Raw genomic sequence first — 20,015 nt, forward strand, 5'->3', positions numbered from 1 at the left:
AGATTGGTAAATCGATTGTTTTACAACTTACAAAAATAATCACGCTCTTCAATTTACTTTCTTGACCAATGGTTGTAATTTCCTTGACCACACAACGATCTCTACTTTTTTTTTTTATCTTCCATTCCATACACCTACTTGGATCGGTTAATTGTAAAGAACTATAATATAACAAGTGTATACATTAACGTGTGATGATAGAATATATTTCCATTCAGGCATATCATGCTAATTACCTTACGCAATGACAAATGTTACGGTCGTCAGCGGTTTAGAAAAACTTGTCATTAATATGCCACTGGTACCAAAATAAGCTTTTAACTTTTAGTATTCACCACGTAGGGGTCCTAAACAATTCAATTCCAACCAACAAAATTTTATTAAATAAATTTCAAGTGTTGTACTTAAGAAAAAGAAGACTACAACCCGGCGTATCATATAAATTGGCAAGTTAAGTTCTTGCGTACAAGCTTAAGAAGACATAAATTATTAAAGAAAGAGAACGAAAATATATGTTAAAACCCCTCTCTCGTTCTAGTATCTTGCTTATTGCGATAGACGCAAGTCTGGTTAACTCCATGCTATCTTAGCTGCTCGGGGAATAATATGTCTGCGAGCGATGTTGATGTTTTTGTTTTTTTTTTTTTTGCCAAACTGTCTTGCCTCTCTCCCACTCGGACTTTTTATAAATAATGAAGTTTGACTGACACACACTAATACAATGCACGTAGATCAATCATAGATAACATATTCGTAAGCAATTATATATCATCAAAAGCTTTGATTTCTAACTTTCTTTTTTTTCAAGCAGCAAAGCGACAACGGTGCACCTTTCTTTTCTCGTCTTCTTTGCTCTTTTCCGTGACGAAAAAAATATTCTGTTTTCTTTAAAAAAAAATTTTGTTGGTAATAAGACATATAACAACCTCTAGCTTTAAATTGTTTAATTGTGTAAACGTTTGAGTAGCAAACACATTCCCATATTATAGAAAAAGGTGTATGGCCACGCGCTTTTTCTCCATGATCTTTTCCTGATACAATAGTAATCTTTTTAAAGAAAAGGAATCGTAGATATGTTAGATCTTTGATATTTGTTAATTTGCATCCATGAAAATTTCTAGCTAAAATATACATATATTATCTCATCTCTATTTTACATAGTGGGGATCTTCAGAAAACATATATGTCTTGTGGGATCAAAACATTTTATGCACCATTACCAATGGAAACATATATAAGAAAACAAGTCTCAAACTCGATAGATCAAGGATATCAATTCTCTTTACAAATGAGGTATATGAGATATGGATAATTAGTTCTGATGTTGGAACATTATCTTATATGAATCTAGTGAAATATATCTAATGGATGTGCGTGTGTTAAGATATCGACATGTATAAAAACAAAAAAAAAAAGATATCGACATGTAACGTAAAGGTTATGAGATGATCTGAATGGAAAGACTCATGCGTGTGTCATGAAAAACACTTGATGATCATTGATCAAAAGCAAAAATCTCAAACTCTTCGTAAAAAATGTATTATACAAATTAATCAGCCCATTTTGTTGTGGTTGTACGTTACATCAGTTACTTTACTACTACTGCAGATGATCGATGAAAAAGAAGAAAAGCACAAGAGAAAATTATATAAAGTTAAAGGTGTTTTTCGTCAAAGAATCCTTTTCTTATAAAACATATATATCTGAGAATATATAGCATAGACATCTTATGGTACGTACACTAGATTTATAAAAGATGAATTAAATGATTAGGATTCAGAATCAAAAGATTTTATTTTGTCTAAACAAAGTAGCTAAATTTGTTTTCTTTTTTCCTTTAAAGATGAATTAAAGATGAAAATAAATTAAAGATGAATATTTTCATAATCTAAAAATAAAACTATAGAGTATCATGTAACGCTACCGTAAGTATCATTTATCTTCGTTATTGGTATAATTATAGAGACCCATATAATATTGATTTTTTACCCTCAGTTATGCCCTAATCGTGCATACGAGTTTATGACCTTTATGGTCTAATCCTGAAATGGCATCGTATATAAGAAACCAAGTATGTAAATATGGGCTTATGTGTAAGTCTTTCTTTACTTGGGTCTAAGTTGTATGGACTTGTAACAAATTGTAACCCAATAGACCGGCTATTTTGGGCCCGAAAAAAAACCCACAAGTATTTAAATTGTTCGGTTCAATTCTGGTTAAGACCATCGGAATACGTACCACCGACGAAGATTATATTCTTTCTTTTTCGTCGGCTCGTTTCGTCACGTCACATCACCTCACCGTCACCGTCTCAGGTCTCAGTCACCGGCTCAAATCGCTTAGGAGTTGTATGTATGTGTCTCGACCTCGCTCGCTTTTATCTCTTTTACAGTCTTATAGCTACTCTAAACAAACTCCAATTTGGTCGAGCCTCATACGTCGGTCCATCTACGTCCTGATCTTTATCGAGGCTTTCGGCTTTTCAAAATTGGCTCAATCCTGCATTTGAGCAACTCGGTAAAAATATTGGCTTCTTTATTGTTTAAAGTAAAACATATATTTAACCGTGCAATCAAAAATAAATTGTTTGGAGATTTTTTTTCTTTCAAAAAATCTTTACATTGATAAGATATTCCAATTTTCATGAACAAACATTATTCCAATTTTTTAACCTTAAAAAATCACAAGAAAGATAAATTTTCTATATTACCGCACCATTTATATGTAAAATAAAATAAAAAACAACCCTAAAAGTGGTAAAAAAAAAAAAGAATATATTGGAGACGGTTTGTATCTCTCTCTATATCTCTACAGAATCACTCATCTTCGTCTTCCCCCGAATCTAGCTCCTTCTCTCTCTCTCTCTCTCGACCTGTGGCTTGCGGCGATGGCAACGAATCAAGCGAGCCTTCTTCTTCAGAAACAACTCAAAGGTTTCTCTTCTTTTTCCTCTTTCCCGCTCGATCCCTTCTAGGGTTTTTGGTTTAACCTTTCCGATTTGATTTTTTCTCTCGATTGGTTTTTGATTTCGAGTATTGCGGTGAATTTCGTTTCTGGGTTTGGCTGATTTCGTTGGTTTCTTTTCAGATCTGTGTAAGAAGCCTGTCGATGGTTTCTCAGCTGGCCTCGTCGATGAGAAGAACGTTTTCCAATGGAGCGTCTCAATTATGGGTCCGCCTGATACTTTGTAGTAAGTCTTTTTCTTCCTTCTATTGTCTCCTGTCTCTGTTTTGTTATATAGCTAGTGAGTTGGTGTGTTTCTTTTCGGTTCTTTTGGAATTGTGCATTTGATTTGGTTGTTTCGTTTTGATCAAGCTGTGTAGTTTGGTTACATCTATCTTTGTTTTGCATTGGCTAAGCTGATTCATTTGCTTGCTTCTGTTGTGCTAGTTTGCTTCACTTATGTTATGTTTGTTAGAGGATTACAGGAGTGACTTGTTTTCCTCGTCTGTTCTTGATAGATGTCAGCTTAGAGACTATATATTTAGTTTATTTATGAACTGTTATGGTACCAAATTACATTGCATTGAAACTTTTTCTTTCTGATTGCAGTGAAGGTGGTTTCTTTAATGCAATTATGACGTTCCCAGATAACTATCCAGTTAGTCCACCAACTGTGACGTTCACCTCAGAGATGTGGCATCCTAATGGTATGTGATTGTTCTGGAAATTACTTTCTCCCTTTTTCTTGAGTTTCTAGATTTAAGTCTTCTGATGATTTGTGTTCTTTTTGTCTGCAGTTTATTCTGATGGGAAAGTTTGCATTTCTATTCTTCATCCTCCTGGTGATGATCCTAATGGGTATGAGCTTGCCTCAGAACGTTGGACCCCTGTCCATACGGTATGTGTTTCATTCATCTTTTTCTTTCACCGCTTAGCCTATGTACACTTGTAATTTGTTTTGCAGGGTTGAGTTATGTATGGGTTTGAATTTCTTGGGGTCTTCGAATACTGGTTTTGTTTGATATTGAGCTTATAGTCTGCATTTGAGACTGGTTTTCAAATGCTCTTGGAATTCCTAAGTCAGGAGTTACGAATACTCTAGAGGATAGGGCAACTCGGATTGAACTTCTTTAATAAGTGTGCTTAAGTGGAATGAGAATTACGTAGCTTATCTGTTCTGTACCTCTTAATCGATAGTGTTGGTGTTGGAGCGTTCTCTTATTATATCATATGAGAAAAGAAAAGAGATATATACATTGGAAGCTAATGTTGGGTGTGTATGATGCAGGTAGAAAGCATTGTGCTGAGTATCATATCGATGCTCTCGGGTCCCAACGATGAGTCACCAGCGAATGTGGAAGCTGCTAAGGAATGGAGAGACAACAGAGCAGAGTTTAGGAAGAAAGTGAGTCGCTGCGTCAGAAGATCTCAAGAGATGCTATGAACATGTCTCCTGCAATGTTCGTGTTGTAGAAATTTCTATTCTAATCTTTATGAGAGAGCGCAAGCAGAACCATGTTGAAGCAAGCAGCAGATGAAATCTGACTGTCTCAAAACTCAAAAGCTCCTCTTTTTCTTAATTCATTTTATTTTCTTTTGGTTTTGGGTCGTCTTTAAGGTTTGGAATATTGTGGTGGAATCAATCCACTCCATATTTTAGGATTATATCATAACAATCGTTAATGGATTTTTTCACATTCCCCTTTTAATTGTTCATTTGATCTTAGGCTTTTAACTTTATTCTGAAAAAATTAACTTGGGGTAGTTCTGTTTCAACTCTGCAAAAAGGTGACAAGTGTGGAATTCGAAAAAGAATATTTCAATGTTGATCAACTACTTAAAATTCACTAAATTTTATTTTGCAATCCTCACGTCCACTGATACAAAAATGGTTAAACCGAATAAAATCACAAATCGAATACAAGTCTTCAATCTAGAAAAACATGTAGCTGTAGATAACACACTTGTTTGTTTCGTTTCAGGACTGAGTGCGCAACCAAAACTGTAGTTGATGGAGGTTTGCACTGATGCAGCCGCGGTTAAAAGAAACAGAACCCTAACTTGAACTTGAACTCGAACCACCTTGATGTCCTTGAACATTGCGGTCTAAGCCGGCGAGTTCATTTTAGTGTTAAAATATTAGTTTTGGTTTAGTTAATCGTCGTTAATTTCTCGTGAAAAGGAGCGTCCTAGTAGTGTAGAGTACTGTAGGGATGAATGGCTCGAACGTCATTTTCACACTTTCTTTTAACAACAACTCCGGCATTAATTGCCCATAATAACAGTTGTGTTATACAAAACATTTAAAGAGAGACCAAAAGAAACAAAAGAGTTTGGTTTTATTTGCCTTTTGTATACCTAATCCTATTTAAATAAAAAAAGAAACATAAAGATAATAATACACAAATATTGGATTCTTGTTTATCAAAATAAAATTAAAATAATGATGATAAGTCAGAAATGCCGAGTGCTAATATATACGAAAACCGGGTTTCAAAATCTTTAATTTCCGAGTGCACTTTCGTTTGGTCGAATCTCTCTGACGACTCTACGTAAAATAGCTCATTTGCATTAATGTTCCGACCGTTTCTTCGTGATTTTATATTGTTTTAATTATTTTTAAATTGATCACAAATCAAATGCTATTTTTTTCTTTTTTGGAGAAAACAAATCAAATGCTATTTAAATACATTTGTTGACAAGTTTTAGAATGATGTCAAAACACAAAAAATAAGAAATTATTCCACAAAGAATAATCAAATTACGTGAAATCTTGGATGTTTTCCTCACGCATCACCCGCTATGACCATTGGTAACCAACCAAACCACGAGCCTAAATCAAAATAATCCAAAACAGAAACATTAAACCAGTCCGGTTATCAAACTATCTCTCTCTCTCTCTTACCCTGAAGTTTTTAGCTCTTTTTCGCATCACTTTCCCTCTCATTCTTCTTCTTTCTTATCTCTCTCTCTCTCTTCTTCATTGCCTCGTGACTGCAACCAAAGCACTTTAAAAAACCCGCCGCACTTCTCATGAGTCTCCTTCTTCTTCTTCTCCTACTTCACCATCACCACCGTTAACTCTGTACAATTTCTATCTCCTTCCGGGCTCCGATCTTCATCTCCGCCATGCGCTCGCCGCATGCTTTCCGTAACGGCGAATCTCCGACTTCGCGTGACCGAACTCACTTCCACTCAACCGTCACAGCTCAGAAACTCCGGCGATTCAACTCCTTAATCCTCCTCCTCCGCCTCGCTTCTTTCTCCTTCTCCCTCGCCTCCGCCGTCTTTATGCTCACCAATTCTCGCGGCTCCGGTTCCCCTCACTGGTACGACTTCGACGCTTTCAGGTTCGTCTCTCTCTCCAACCTTCTTTCTCATCTCCCAATTCCAAAATCATTAGCGAATCTCTCGAATTGAGATCAGAATCGTGTTTTTTTTTTTTTTAATTTTGCAGATTCGTGTTTGTAGCAAACGCGATCGTGGCGTTATATTCGGTGTTTGAAATGGGAAGCTGCGTTTGGGAATTCTCAAGAGAAACCACCTTATGGCCTGAAGCTTTCCAGGTCTGGTTCGATTTTGGTCATGACCAGGTATCACTCAATTCTATTCTACTCTATTTTAATAATACATTTTACATAGTCGTCATTAAAGGAAACATGTTCTCAATGATTGCTTCTAATTTTCTAATTGCGTTACTTATTTTATTGTTTAAAAGCTGATCCCCCTTAATTTAGTCCTCAAATTATTAATTAATGTGTTATGTATATATGTAAGTTGAAGTTCAAATTGTTTGGGATGGGGCAGGTGTTCTCGTACCTATTGCTATCAGCAGGATCGGCTGCAGCAGCATTGGCTAGAACTATGAGGGGAGGTGACACGTGTACGGCTAACAAAGCCTTTTGTTTGCAGTCGGATGTAGCCATTGGTCTAGGCTTTGCTGCTTTTCTCTTCTTAGCTCTCTCTTCTTGCTTCTCTGCTTTTCGAGTCGCTTGTTTCCTTATTACTGGCTCTCGTTTTCATCTTTACTGATTCTTTCATCTAAAAATAACACACAGACTCGTTTCTTACAATTTGCTTTATTGAATTTTTACTTCATGTCTTCAAAACTTTTACCATAAAGGAGATCAAATTACTGAATCTAAAAACTATATCAAGATCTTCTGGAGGTTTACATCACAAAAACATTGAAAGAAATTTACAGTATTTTCTTATAACTAAAGAGACCAGAGGAATGCTGTGATCAGTTTATCAAGATTCTGTAGATATTGTCGGCTCAAGCTTCTGCTACAGTTGGAGTTTGCTCTACCTTGACCTTGGCTTTTCCGGTTTTCTTACCAACCTTTGGCTTCTTCTCCTCTTCTTCTTTCTCTGGATTCAGCTCGATCCTTGCAAATACGGGACTCGCTTGCTCCATTACTTGTCCCCCCTTTAGCCCTCCCCATTTGGTGTCATTCTATAAAAATAAAACCATGTTAAATCAAAGCGAAATTCATCAAGTTTTTTTGTTCAACTGTTACTAAAATCATGTGATGGAATTGATTTCTTACCCAGCTTATGCTATTGAATTGATCAACTGAATAGCCAAGCTGTGAATATATCCTCAGGCTTAAGCAAGGCGCAACGGGGGATAGCGCAACCGCTATAATTCTCATTACTTCAAGTATAATCACCAAATCCTATAATTATAGCCACAAAAACAGTCACTAACCTGATACCATCAAATTGGCAACAAATCCTTTTTTCTTTTATATGAAGTATAGTACAGTTGGGGAAAGCAGATAAGACCTTGGCTGCAGCTTCAGCTGAGTCACCACCTTGTTTGAACAGGAACCAAGGTGCTCGTTGATCCATGTAGGTATTTCCCGCATTTCCAATCTCTAAAATAGCTTCACACGCCGATGATAGTGACAGAGTTTCATAGTTTGTCCGAGCCTTTTCAACCTTTTATCAGAGAATGGTACAATTTGAGAACAAGGACGAAAAATGCATAGAGAAGTCAAAATTTTCAGTGTGGAACTTTACCAGCTTCTCCACTGTGTCTTTCAACGGAACCCCTTCAGCTGCAATTGTCGAGTCTACCACTAAAGTGGACTCACAGTTCTTCTTAAGAAGTCCAAGAGTACGGTTAAGGAGATTTCCTGAAGAGAAATACATTATTGAACATTTTTCAGAAATTAACCAAAAGACTGAACGACTACTTAAGACTTAGTTTTGGTAGAGTTAAAAAAAACACCTATTGTGTTGGCGAGATGTGCATTGACAATTTTTATAAAGCGGTCTTCTGAATAGTCCCCATCATTTCCGAATTCCACCTCTCGAAGGAAGAAGTACCTGACGGCATCTGGCCCAAATTTCTGAACCAACTCGAAAGGTTCTAGAGTATTTCCCAACGATTTTCCCATTTTCATTCCATCCTATAATTTGATAACCATGGGGATATCAGAAAATAAATAATCCAATATTCCTCGTACATGTAAGCATGAATGAAGGAAGTTGGCAAGACCAACAAATTTAACACTGAAGAGGGAAATTGCAACATCTAGTTTTTTTTTCCGTTATATACCTTTGTCAGAAACCCATGGCCAAACACCATCTTGGGAAGGTTCAGACCAGCAGACATTAGCATGGCGGGCCAGTAGACGGCATGAAATCGAAGAATATCCTGCAGATAAAGGGCATAAAGAAGGTTGTACTTCTGGCCGTCATCCAGAGAAGATATAAACAAGAAACAAACAGTTCTCTCCTTAACCATTAACTATATTGTTTCATTACATTTAATGATCCTGGGATTGTTATTCTTTCCAGCAAATCCCAGTTAGAAACACATATTGAAGGTGACTCAGATTAATATCACAAGAGTCCATAATGTATCTAAGCTAACCTTTCCGATCAAATGCAATGAGGCAGGCCAGCCTAATGAAAGAGCAGTTTCTAGATTTTGTTGCTCATTGTCCTCTGTTAGAGCTGATATGTAACTGTAATAAAAGAGGAAAGAATTGAGAATAAAATCAAATCTCACAGTTTGATACAAAAGCTATAAGTTATAACACATAAGTGTGTGGAGACATAATGAAGAATCAAGCAGTAACCATATATAGTTCTCAAGGACAAAAGAAAGGATATATACCCCAGTAGAGCGTCAAACCAAACATATATGGTTTGTTTATCATCATCAGGAACAGGAATTCCCCAGTCTAATAATGCTCGAGAAATGGAAAAATCTCTTAAGCCACTATTTATCCAACTTTGAACCTATAAAAGAGCCTATTAGAAAAATATTAAAATAGAAGGAGCTATACTAAAAAATCTGTACCACCAAAGGTTCACAAGCAGAACCTGAATGCTACAAGGAAGAGAACTTGTATCTAACCTCATTTAGACGATACGAAGGCTGCACAAAACGAGGATTCTGGGACAAAATCTCTTCAAGTGGCTTCTGATATTTTGATAAAGCAAAGAAGTAGTTATCTTCTTTCCTTGCAACACATGGCGCTTGGTGAATAGGGCAACAATTGTTTTCAAGCAGCTCTTTCTCATCCTAAAGAATTCGAAAACAAAACAAAACCTATAAAAATTGTGCCACACACAGACAATAAAGTATACATATCTTTCCTCAATTCAAAATCAAACCTTATATTCCTCGCAGTTCACACAGTAAAGTCCTTCATAATCAGCTCTGTATATATCGCCGTTTGCAAAAACTCGAGTGTAGAACTCTTTAACGATTGCTTCATGCTTAGGATCAGTGGTTCTGATGAACTTGTCATAAGCTATATCGAGATCTTTCCAAAGACTTCTATAAGATTGAGAAATGAGATCACAATGCTCAGCAGGATTGCGCCCATTTGCAGCTGCTGAGGTAGCTATCTTCTCACCATGTTCATCTGTTCCTGTGATAAAGATAACCTTCTTGCCCAGCAGCCTCTACACAAATAGCAACACCCGCCAAGTTAATCAGTGGGTTTCTAGAGAACAAAATTGAAACTTTAAAGTCAGAAGAGTGATTGAGAAACACACCTGGAAACGAGCAATTGAATCGGCGGCTATAGTGGTGTAAGCACTACCCATGTGAGGAGGGGCATTAACGTAATAAAGAGGAGTGGTGAGGACAAATGTCTCGGCTCCATCGACGCCATTTTCCTGACTTCCGAAGCTGGAAGTGCAGTAGAGAGCTCTCTTACCGGAGGAAGATTGAAACTTTTTGGAAAATCTGAAGCTGCTGTTTCTAGAATAGAATGGTTTGGTACTGAGGGGAGTGTTAAAAGGGTTTAACAAAGAGAGGGCGTTATGAAGCGACGTGTTCAACCTCGCCGCCATTGATGATGAAGACCTTCACCGGAGATAGAAGAGACTGGCAAAATTTGAAGCTCAGTTTAGGTCATGGTTCGGTTTTATCGGTAAGCCACGACGAGAAACTAAAGTTAAAAAATTTCAGATTAATTTGTGTGTAAACCAAAAAAACCGGATATTAAAAAGAGACATAACCGGGTTGGATAAAATCAGAACCGATATTGAAGGAAAAGAAAAAAGGAAATTGGAAAGACTATAAATACATGACCCCTCCTCGTCCTCGAGAAATCTCTAAAACACTCTCTTCCCCCAACGTTAAGAGGTTTTCGCAATCGCTTATGATTTTGTGTCGTTCACTTCTCTGAGTCCTAATTTCTTGCTTCGCAACCAAGACACATGGAAGAACTAGCGACCGAAGTTGCAGCTGTAAGTCTTAGTTTTGTTTTGTTTTCTTTTCTTTTTTTCTTCTTCCCCGTTTCGTGAATGATAACTTGAGTCGTGTGACAACAGGAAGGGAAAATATTGGCGATTTTCAATGGTGCTCAATCTTTTAATGGAAACTATTTTAAATTTTCCTTTTTGGTCTCTCATAGTCATTGTTGTTTGCTTGCAGTAACGAATAACTATGTACCGAAAATTTTGCGGTCAAAACGTTTTGTGGTCCGAAGTTGCTCAAGTTGTTGGAAAGGTTTGTTTGTTTGGGTTTTTTTTGTATGATGTTTGGTCGTGTAGATTCATTCTTACCGGATTTTGTTTTTTTTTTCCTTGTTAACAATAGCACTTTATTGCAAGTTTCCCTACCTCTGAGATGGTGAAATCATGCTCTGTTAGTGGATCTGGATCTTAATCAATTTTGTTATATCAGCTGATTATATGGCCAAGGTACTCACTCATCTTGTGTAATTTGCTCACTTACTTGTACATCCTATTTTTCATGGCGCAGAGCATAGAGAATATGCTTATCAATGGCATCCCGCAGAATTCCTGCTTTTCTATTAACCTTAATCAACTCTCAGTCCACCATTATATATTCATCTTTCTCTTGAACTTTTTTGAAAGGTCATTTGGTTCAGAAGAGGAGACAAAGCCGTCTCCTACTTTGTGTAGCAACTGCCATAGTCATGCGGAAATGCTTCCACCAACTTGGAATCACCCCTCTTTATATATGCACAACGACTAAAGGTTGGGTTCTTCTTTGATGTAAATGTATTTAGTCAAACATATAAAGGGTCTTAATGTAATTAGTTTTCTACTTTTTTTTTTTTTTCCTTCTTTTGGTTCAAATTTCGTACTTACTTTTTAAACTAGTCAAATTAATTTTAATTCACTTTTCTTCGGTTTACATTTTGCAAATTCGGTTAGGAATGGTTTCCGTGATATGAGTTACAAAAAGAAAAGATAAAAGATAGTTTACAAAAAAAAGAAGATAAAAGAAAAAAAAATAATTCATCCAATGATATCTTAACACGTGAAAAAATACATGTTCCAACGCTTACGAAGAACGCCACTTTGACCACTGAGAAAACTGGACTTAGACAAAAGGACAACGGCGTTTCACACATGTTGGGGCAAAACATTAAAACATATATATAGATATATATTTTTTTCTTTTTTAACAATTTGTTTACTTTCACATATGTTTTGAAAAAAATAGAGGAAAGAGTAAGAAGATGATTCACACTGTTGACTTGTTAATCCATTTTTTTAAAATAAAATCCAGTATAAAAAAATATTCAGCAAATCATTACAACATTCTTTTTTCCATTCTAAAGTTTGTCAAACTATGGTATTTCTTTGACAAAATCTTTCATAGAAAAATCTTCATAAGTATGTATATTAATTTTCTTAACATATAGACCTAAAAAAGATATTTTCATATTTACATAAATAGAACCATATTCCATAACAATAATGGCGTCATCATTGTAGCCAAAAAAAAAAAAAAAAGGGCAAAAAAAACTTTTAAAAGTAAACCTTTTCTCTCCTTGTTCCTCCTTGCTCCGTTCTTCTCTTCTTCGCCTCCGGTCCACGTAGGTAAGGTAACTCATCTTTCCGATTTCAGTTTCTTCTCTACCGCAGATGATGAATCTTTCTTACTCCAACATTTTCTCTTTTTTCAACAACAGATCTATCTTTTGTGCTTCTCGAATCTTATTTTCATCTTCATCAGATTCGTAGATTTCGTATTTAGATTGTGTTTGAGACTTTTCGATTTTGTTATTTAGGTTAGGGAGTCGAATCTTAGCTCTTATTGATCTGTAGATTGTTTTTTTTCTAAATCGTACTCTTGTTCATCGTTTTGTTTCTGAGTTTATGATTCGAGAAATCGTCTGTTTCTTCGTCATTAACGTGTGTTTGGTTGTTTCTTTTTTTTTTTCAGTGGAGTACGACGATTTGTTGAATGCGATTTTTTAATTGTTAAGTATTGAAGTTCAAGTGATTGTTTTGAATCTGGTGAAATGGTGTGGTTTCGAGCTGGTTCGAATGTTACCAAGCTAGCCGTTCGGAGGATTCTGAATCAGGGTGGTTCATATGCGACGAGGACGCGGTCTATTCCTTCTCAGACTCGTTCCTTTCACTCGACTATTTTCAGACCGAAGGCTCAGAGTGCTCCTATTCCAAGAGCTGTACCGCTTTCTAAGCTAACTGATAGTTTCTTAGATGGGACGAGCAGTGTTTACCTTGAGGAGTTACAAAGGGCTTGGGAAACTGATCCTAACAGTGTAGATGAATCTTGGGATAATTTCTTTAGGAACTTTGTTGGTCAGGCTGCCACTTCTCCCGGCATCTCTGGGCAGACTATTCAGGAGAGTATGAGGCTCTTGTTACTTGTGAGGGCTTACCAGGTGAATGGTCACATGAAAGCAAAGTTGGATCCTTTAGGTTTGGAACAGCGAGAGATCCCTGAGGATCTTGACTTGGCTCTTTATGGATTCACTGAGGCTGATCTTGACAGAGAGTTCTTCTTGGGAGTGTGGCAGATGTCGGGATTCATGTCTGAGAACCGGCCAGTGCAGACCCTTCGCTCCATATTGACCAGGCTCGAACAGGCATACTGTGGGAACATTGGGTTCGAGTATATGCACATTGCTGATCGGGATAAATGTAATTGGTTGAGAGAAAAGATTGAAACGCCAACTCCTTGGCAGTACAACAGAGAGCGCCGCGAGGTGATTCTCGATCGGCTAGCATGGAGTACTCAGTTTGAGAATTTCTTAGCTACCAAGTGGACAACAGCTAAAAGATTTGGACTTGAGGGTGGAGAATCCTTAATCCCTGGCATGAAGGAGATGTTTGACAGGGCAGCAGACCTCGGAGTAGAAAGTATTGTTATTGGAATGTCTCACAGAGGAAGATTGAATGTTCTGGGTAATGTTGTTCGGAAGCCACTCCGTCAGATATTTAGTGAGTTCAGTGGTGGTATTAGGCCTGTAGATGAAGTTGGCTACACCGGAACTGGTGATGTCAAATATCACTTGGGAACCTCTTATGATCGACCTACAAGAGGTGGGAAGAAAATCCATCTCTCTTTGGTTGCTAATCCAAGTCACTTGGAAGCTGCAGATTCTGTTGTTGTTGGCAAAACCAGAGCAAAACAGTACTACTCCAATGATTTAGACAGGACCAAGAATTTAGGTATATTGATTCATGGAGATGGTAGTTTTGCTGGACAAGGGGTAGTTTACGAAACTCTTCATCTTAGTGCTCTTCCAAACTACACCACCGGAGGAACCATACATATTGTGGTGAACAACCAAGTGGCTTTCACGACAGATCCAAGGGCGGGGAGATCTTCCCAGTATTGTACTGATGTCGCCAAGGCTTTGAGCGCTCCCATCTTTCATGTCAATGGGGATGATGTTGAGGCTGTTGTTCATGCCTGCGAGCTTGCTGCTGAGTGGCGTCAAACTTTTCATTCTGATGTAGTCGTTGATTTGGTTTGCTACCGTAGGTTCGGGCATAATGAGATAGATGAGCCATCCTTTACTCAGCCAAAAATGTACAAGGTTTGTGACTTTATTTTCATTTTATGTTACCAAAAATGTATCTGCTGTGGATTTATAACTTATTGCAGTTTTCTAATTCTTTACCTTCTCGTTTTTCAATTGAACAGGTTATCAAGAATCATCCTTCAACCCTTCAGATCTACCACAAAAAGCTCTTGGAATGCGGTGAAGTATCACAACAGGATATCGACCGGATACAGGAAAAGGTTAACACAATCCTCAATGAAGAGTTTGTCGCTAGTAAAGACTATCTCCCTAAGAAACGAGATTGGCTTTCAACCAATTGGGCTGGATTTAAGTCTCCTGAGCAGATCTCACGAGTTAGAAACACTGGGTGAGTTGAGTTTGTCTTTTCTTCTCATTTTTTTGTGTGGTCTATTGTCCGCTAAACTTTACACTCTTCTGCAGTGTCAAACCAGAGATACTTAAGACTGTTGGAAAGGCAATTTCATCGCTTCCAGAAAACTTCAAGCCACACAGGGCAGTGAAAAAAGTTTATGAACAACGTGCCCAAATGATTGAATCAGGAGAAGGAGTTGACTGGGCTCTTGCAGAAGCTCTTGCTTTCGCTACATTAGTTGTGGAAGGCAATCATGTTCGGTTGAGCGGTCAGGATGTTGAACGTGGAACATTTAGTCATCGTCATTCTGTCCTTCATGACCAGGAAACTGGAGAAGAGTATTGCCCACTAGATCATCTCATCATGAATCAGGATCCTGAGATGTTTACTGTTAGCAACAGGTACTTTTACCTCCATCCTTCCCTCTAGGAATTATTGTGCTCCTAGCTTGTTTTGACAGATTAGAGTAAACTGACATGAGTTTTTTTGTTCTTTCTGTGTGTGATGGAGATTGACCATCTAAGCTCACCTATTTTTATTTTTTTTTCTCCTAAACGCAATCTCATATTTTGAGAGAAGTCTCTTGTGTTTGTTCCTTGCTTTCCAGAATTCACATTGTAAAGATTCACTAAGAAGCTTTGCTTGTTGTGTACAGTTCTCTCTCAGAATTTGGTGTCCTTGGATTCGAATTGGGTTACTCCATGGAAAGCCCAAATTCGTTGGTACTATGGGAAGCTCAGTTTGGAGACTTTGCCAATGGAGCTCAGGTGATATTTGATCAGTTCATCAGCAGTGGAGAAGCCAAATGGCTGCGTCAAACCGGGCTTGTTATGCTACTTCCACATGGTTACGATGGTCAGGGACCTGAACATTCAAGTGCGAGGTTGGAACGTTACCTTCAGGTAAACTCTGTCCTAGATTCTACTACAGCTTATGGGTTACGGTGTTGAATCAGTGAAAAATATATAATCTCGTTTGATTATCTTCCTGACTTTAATTATTTTATGTTACAGATGAGTGATGATAATCCGTATGTCATACCAGACATGGAACCAACAATGCGTAAGCAAATTCAAGAATGTAATTGGCAGATTGTCAACGCCACAACTCCTGCCAACTATTTCCATGTTCTGCGGCGACAGGTAAGACCTATTTTCTGGGGTTTTCTTTTACATGTCACCAAGTGTTGTACCCAGTTTACAATGTCTTAATGTCACTCATTTTGCAGATACACAGGGACTTCCGTAAGCCTCTGATTGTAATGGCACCAAAGAACTTGCTCCGTCACAAGGACTGCAAATCAAATCTCTCAGAGTTTGATGATGTCCAAGGTCACCCAGGTTTTGACAAGCAAGGAACTAGATTTAAGAGATTAATCAAGGATCAGAATGATCACTCTGATCTTGAAGAAGGCATCAGAAGATTGGTACTTTGTTCCGGAAAGGTATAGCTTTGTTCATTTTATAGTGTGAATCTTGCCAGTTCCAGAATTTTAAAGAGACATTCTCTCTTTTGCTTCTTTGTAGGTATATTATGAGCTTGATGATGAACGGAAGAAGGTCGGCGCAACTGATGTTGCTATTTGTAGAGTGGAACAGCTTTGTCCTTTCCCATACGATCTCATTCAGCGTGAGCTCAAGAGATATCCAAGTACGTACCTAAACTATCTCTGGATTGGTTCGGTTTGGCTTTTTATGTCAACCCCTAAAACCTGTTTTTGTGTTGGTCTGAAACAGATGCTGAGATCGTTTGGTGCCAAGAAGAGGCGATGAACATGGGAGCATTCAGCTACATATCTCCACGGCTATGGACAGCAATGAGAAGCTTAAACAGAGGAGATATGGAAGACATAAAGTATGTTGGTCGTGGTCCCTCTGCTGCAACTGCCACGGGTTTCTACACATTCCATGTCAAAGAGCAAGCCGAGCTAGTCCAGAAAGCCATCGGAAAGGAACCCATCAACTAGAAAGCTCGTCCGTGTCTAAATGAAATCTCAGACTGAATAGAAAAAAAAGGGAGAAAACTTTGAAAATAAGGACTTTGGGTTATGCAAAAGTGCTAAACAACACTGAAAAAAAAAATCCTCAGTTTCTTTGTTATTTTTTTGGTCCCATTGATTTTGAGCCTGTCTTGTGTTGCAGGTCAAAACATAAAAATCTCATTTTGATAAAATACAGTTTTGTTTTTGCTCGTCCTTTTACTTCTTTGATCCATCTTTTGCGTTGTCATTGTCTGTTTTCGTCATCTTGTTCTCTAAAAAAGTGAATTATTGGTTTCAAATCGGTATACTTGTTAGAAACGGTTAAGATTTGGTTTGCTATGGTGCTGGTCGCTTGATATAAAAATTCCAATTTACGTATGTACCAATTTCCTCGTTATATCCGAAGAAACAATGAAAGGTACAGTATTATTATGAGTTCAAACGAAGGTAGTAGATGTGTTCACTGTTCAGACACACCATAACTTCATCCACCCCGCCTAAGATAATAATATAATAACGATAACCAAGTTAGAACAAGTATAAAACTCAAATATTCTCTTTTTGTAAATGATACGTCATAGATCTACAAAATATGTATATTCAAATAATATAGGAAGATAATGATACCATATACTTACTTTGTTGACACTAATAACATATAAATTATAATTAAATATCCAAATGTATAAATCGAGAACAGGTTTTAATAATGTATATCACTTTAGAAAAGAAAAGCAAAGTTGTGGAGCCATTCTCTAATTGCTGCTGCGAAAAATATGCTTTTAATGGATGCACTCATCATACCTGTCATGTGTGAGACATTTGGTACCATCATTACCAGCTTCACCATCAAATCTTTGCCTATATATTATTATCTAAATTCATATCCGTATATTACATGTTGTTGTTAATACAAAATAAAAACAACTATATAAAGTTACGAAAGATGCAAAACTGTAGGTTTGTTGATTTATCTAAATCCACATACACTAGATTAAAAATAATGGATCCAATCTTGTTGGTGGTAGTTCCTTTGTAGTAGAAATTGCTACAAATTTTATAACTGAATTATCATCACAGATCAAAAACTTTGTTGCAAAATCATTATGCAAAAAAAGAGTTGTTGCAAACTTGTCGGTATGTTGTTCCACATTACTATTTACTACGATTGATTACCGATTAAACCATGTTTTTAAGCAACGTAAAACTTAATTTTTCCTTGACGGTGCAAGACAATAATAATTTGACGAAAACATATCTTTTTTTTTTTTAAATGAGGAGCTTGACTAGTCTTGCATGTAATTAATGGTGTTTTTGACAAACATAATACTAGGATGGGTCATAGACTTCACCTAATTGCATTTAAACAATCTACCAAACAAAACCATCTTTGATATATATTATGCTCACTGAGACCACTAAAAACTACTTTTGTTGTTTTGTACTAGGTAACAAGCATTATGCTGTTTTTTGGTTGAATTTGAAGTCAAGACTTTTATTATGACATGGTTTAAGAAACTAACAAATATAATATGAAAGACTACGTTATATATAATATTAGCCTTTTGAGATTATTACAAAAACATCTCTACCAAACTCTATGGAATAAGAATATATAAGATCAAACATTTCCAACTGAACTAACAACAATACTTGAAAGTACGATTGAGATAAACATTATCGAGAGGAGCATCGAATAATAATATAAGATTTAAAGTATCCTCCCTTACTATTGCCGACAACTATATTTATACTACTTCTTGGTGAATTTATAACTCACCCAACATTTTCATCCTTTCGAATTTTTTAGAGCATTCGACACTACCTTTATAAAAATCAGAACCACTGAAACAAAAACTTCAGACCTAGTTAAAACACCAATACCATCGTAGTTACTGTTTGTTTCTTTTCAAATTATGTTGAGTTTGATGGGAATATAGCAAATTTTGGAATTGAACAATACTATTATAAACTAGATTTTTTTCTTTAATTTATTTGTTCTTGCAGTTCACAGAAATCTATAGAAATGGCATTTATTGCAGTTGACGTCTAAACAAACTTTCCAATTAAACAGACTTCAGAAACCTGTCTCATGAGTCATGAACGTTGTTGTAATAATAATATTACAAAATCAAGAAACAACATAATTCACTAAACAAAAATAAAGTAAGTAAGAAAAAGGAAATTAAAAAAAGAAAGAAAGAGACAGTAGGCTCAACTCAATCAAAAGCACCAAACCAAAGTTACCACCAAACTTCATCATCATCACAAAGAGAGAAAGAAAGAAACAGAGCCATGGCAGAGAAAGAGAAGAAAACAAAAAAGAAGAAGAAGAAAGAGAAAGAGAAGCACCAGCAACAATCTTCCTCCTCCTCAGACATATCTTTCAAACCTTCCTCCGACGTTAAAGGTCTCAAATTCGGCGGCCAGATCATCGTCAAATCATTCACAATCCGACGAGCAAGAACGCTCGAGCTTCTCAAACTCCTCTCCTTACCTTCTTCATCATCCCCGCCGCTTCTTTCTACGGCGGCTTATCTCCCGACGAACTTCACAATCCTTGCGCACCACGCTTGGCACACGCTAACCCTCGGTCTCGGAACAAAGAAATCAAAAGTGGTGGTGTTCGTATTCGAAACAGAGGCGATGAAGTCATCGGTTGTTGCGGCGGAGGGAGGAATCTGGCCGACGGAGATACCGCTCGGAGATGTGAACAAGAAGATGATCAGAAAGATAAAGAAGTGGGAGATGGCGAGGTTCAAGTTCAGGAAAGGATGTATAACGTTTTACGTATACGCGGTGAGAAACGCCGGGAAAGAAGGGTTTGAGGCGGCGGAGGACTTGAAGGTAATATTACAAGCGGTGGTGGCTTTGAAAGACTTCATGGATCACACCGCAATGCTTGTAATGCCCCACCAGAAAAGTATTAATTACAACTCTTGTCCTCCTCCTTTTGCCATGGCTCACTAAGTAAAATACACACTTTCAACTATACCATTCAACTCTTATTAATTGGGATGCCTCTCTTTTTTGTTTTTCTTCTTCTTTTTTTTTGTTACTACTTTTTTCTTTATTTATATATATAAAAAATTTCTGTTTATTTATTTATTTTTGGTTCCCTAGTGAATTGTTATTAATTTTGTTGTGTGTGTGTGTGTTTTTTTTGGGTGCAAAGTTATGGTATTAGTAAGATTAAAATTTTGAGTTGAGTTAGTTTTTTGTTGATGAACTTCACCATCGGATCGTGATCAGAAGCTGAAGAACCTCACTTAGAATTATTAAGTGAAATGGGAAAGCCTTGCTGATTGTTTATGATTTTCTGATCAAGAATGTCAAAGAAATTAGTGTGTTAGAATTTATAAAACTATCATTTTAGTGTTTTGTTATGATTTGAGAGTTTAGTTTCAGTGTCATTGTGCATACATGCATGACGCATCAAACCTAATGAAGT

General features: G+C 36.9%; 5 protein-coding genes and 1 long non-coding RNA gene across 7 annotated transcripts; 5 read left to right on the forward strand and 1 right to left on the reverse strand.

Annotated features, from left to right (window-relative positions):
* The first annotated feature begins 2,804 nt into the window (after positions 1–2,804).
* LOC17885694 (ubiquitin-conjugating enzyme E2 14) lies at positions 2,805–4,662 on the forward strand. Its single transcript, XM_023783472.1, has 5 exons — positions 2,805–2,933; positions 3,088–3,190; positions 3,553–3,650; positions 3,741–3,841; positions 4,232–4,662. Exons 1-5 carry the CDS (start codon positions 2,888–2,890, stop codon positions 4,385–4,387), a joined length of 504 nt encoding a protein of 167 aa, XP_023639240.1. The 5' UTR covers positions 2,805–2,887; the 3' UTR covers positions 4,388–4,662.
* A 986-nt stretch (positions 4,663–5,648) lies between these two features.
* On the forward strand, positions 5,649–7,016 carry LOC17884989 (CASP-like protein 4C1). The gene is made up of 3 exons (XM_006292401.2): positions 5,649–6,293; positions 6,401–6,536; positions 6,751–7,016. Exons 1-3 carry the CDS (start codon positions 6,073–6,075, stop codon positions 6,973–6,975), a joined length of 582 nt encoding a protein of 193 aa, XP_006292463.1. The 5' UTR covers positions 5,649–6,072; the 3' UTR covers positions 6,976–7,016.
* Positions 7,017–7,050: 34 nt separating this feature from the next.
* LOC17887256 (methionine--tRNA ligase, chloroplastic/mitochondrial) lies at positions 7,051–10,320 on the reverse strand. The gene is made up of 11 exons (XM_006290693.2): positions 9,964–10,320; positions 9,577–9,870; positions 9,317–9,484; positions 9,074–9,198; positions 8,828–8,921; positions 8,510–8,608; positions 8,180–8,360; positions 7,969–8,084; positions 7,732–7,887; positions 7,494–7,622; positions 7,051–7,399 (listed from the first exon to the last, which is right to left on the reverse strand). Exons 1-11 carry the CDS (start codon positions 10,261–10,263, stop codon positions 7,220–7,222), a joined length of 1,842 nt encoding a protein of 613 aa, XP_006290755.1. The 5' UTR covers positions 10,264–10,320; the 3' UTR covers positions 7,051–7,219.
* A 532-nt stretch (positions 10,321–10,852) lies between these two features.
* LOC111830748 lies at positions 10,853–11,417 on the forward strand. The gene is made up of 3 exons (XR_002834076.1): positions 10,853–10,924; positions 11,015–11,118; positions 11,296–11,417. It is a non-coding gene; the product is annotated as an uncharacterized LOC111830748 (long non-coding RNA).
* A 749-nt stretch (positions 11,418–12,166) lies between these two features.
* On the forward strand, positions 12,167–16,783 carry LOC17885106 (2-oxoglutarate dehydrogenase, mitochondrial). 2 transcript variants are annotated; one of them, XM_006290480.2, is made up of 9 exons: positions 12,167–12,270; positions 12,617–14,243; positions 14,351–14,577; positions 14,652–14,984; positions 15,239–15,485; positions 15,597–15,725; positions 15,812–16,027; positions 16,110–16,233; positions 16,320–16,783. In XM_006290480.2, exons 2-9 carry the CDS (start codon positions 12,696–12,698, stop codon positions 16,547–16,549), a joined length of 3,054 nt encoding a protein of 1,017 aa, XP_006290542.1. In that variant the 5' UTR covers positions 12,167–12,270; positions 12,617–12,695; the 3' UTR covers positions 16,550–16,783. The 2 variants fall into 2 exon arrangements, with proteins under 2 accessions (XP_006290542.1, XP_023637816.1); XM_023782048.1 differs by having other exon boundaries at positions 12,171–12,275.
* A 1,832-nt stretch (positions 16,784–18,615) lies between these two features.
* LOC17885634 lies at positions 18,616–19,599 on the forward strand. Its single transcript, XM_006291744.2, has one exon. The coding sequence runs from the start codon at positions 18,860–18,862 to the stop codon at positions 19,532–19,534; it is 675 nt and encodes a 224-aa protein (XP_006291806.1). The 5' UTR covers positions 18,616–18,859; the 3' UTR covers positions 19,535–19,599.
* Positions 19,600–20,015: the final 416 nt, after the last annotated feature.

The sequence above is a fragment of the Capsella rubella genome, unplaced genomic scaffold (genome assembly GCF_000375325.1).
Source record: "Capsella rubella cultivar Monte Gargano unplaced genomic scaffold, Caprub1_0 scaffold_5, whole genome shotgun sequence".
Lineage (NCBI taxonomy): Eukaryota > Viridiplantae > Streptophyta > Magnoliopsida > Brassicales > Brassicaceae > Capsella > Capsella rubella.

Bases quoted from the DNA above. Each gene is read 5' to 3' on its own strand.
- LOC17885694 (XM_023783472.1), top strand. From the start codon at position 2,888: ATGGCAACGAATCAAGCGAGCCTTCTTCTTCAGAAACAACTCAAAG. The intron at 3,191-3,552 runs GTAAGTCTTTTT...TTCTGATTGCAG, and splicing joins GGTCCGCCTGATACTTTGTA to TGAAGGTGGTTTCTTTAATG. The intron at 3,842-4,231 runs GTATGTGTTTCA...TGTATGATGCAG, and splicing joins GTTGGACCCCTGTCCATACG to GTAGAAAGCATTGTGCTGAG.
- LOC17884989 (XM_006292401.2), top strand. From the start codon at position 6,073: ATGCGCTCGCCGCATGCTTTCCGTAACGGCGAATCTCCGACTTCGCGT. The intron at 6,294-6,400 runs GTTCGTCTCTCT...TTAATTTTGCAG, and splicing joins TACGACTTCGACGCTTTCAG to ATTCGTGTTTGTAGCAAACG. The intron at 6,537-6,750 runs GTATCACTCAAT...GGGATGGGGCAG, and splicing joins TCGATTTTGGTCATGACCAG to GTGTTCTCGTACCTATTGCT.
- LOC17887256 (XM_006290693.2), bottom strand. From the start codon at position 10,263: ATGGCGGCGAGGTTGAACACGTCGCTTCATAACGCCCTCTCTTTGTTA. The intron at 9,871-9,963 runs GTGTGTTTCTCA...CTATTTGTGTAG, and splicing joins ATTCAATTGCTCGTTTCCAG to AGGCTGCTGGGCAAGAAGGT. The intron at 9,199-9,316 runs GTTAGATACAAG...GCTCTTTTATAG, and splicing joins CTTCGTATCGTCTAAATGAG to GTTCAAAGTTGGATAAATAG.
- LOC17885106 (XM_006290480.2), top strand. From the start codon at position 12,696: ATGGTGTGGTTTCGAGCTGGTTCGAATGTTACCAAGCTAGCCGTTCGG. The intron at 14,578-14,651 runs GTGAGTTGAGTT...ACTCTTCTGCAG, and splicing joins TCACGAGTTAGAAACACTGG to TGTCAAACCAGAGATACTTA. The intron at 15,726-15,811 runs GTAAGACCTATT...CTCATTTTGCAG, and splicing joins TCCATGTTCTGCGGCGACAG to ATACACAGGGACTTCCGTAA.
- LOC17885634 (XM_006291744.2), top strand. From the start codon at position 18,860: ATGGCAGAGAAAGAGAAGAAAACAAAAAAGAAGAAGAAGAAAGAGAAA.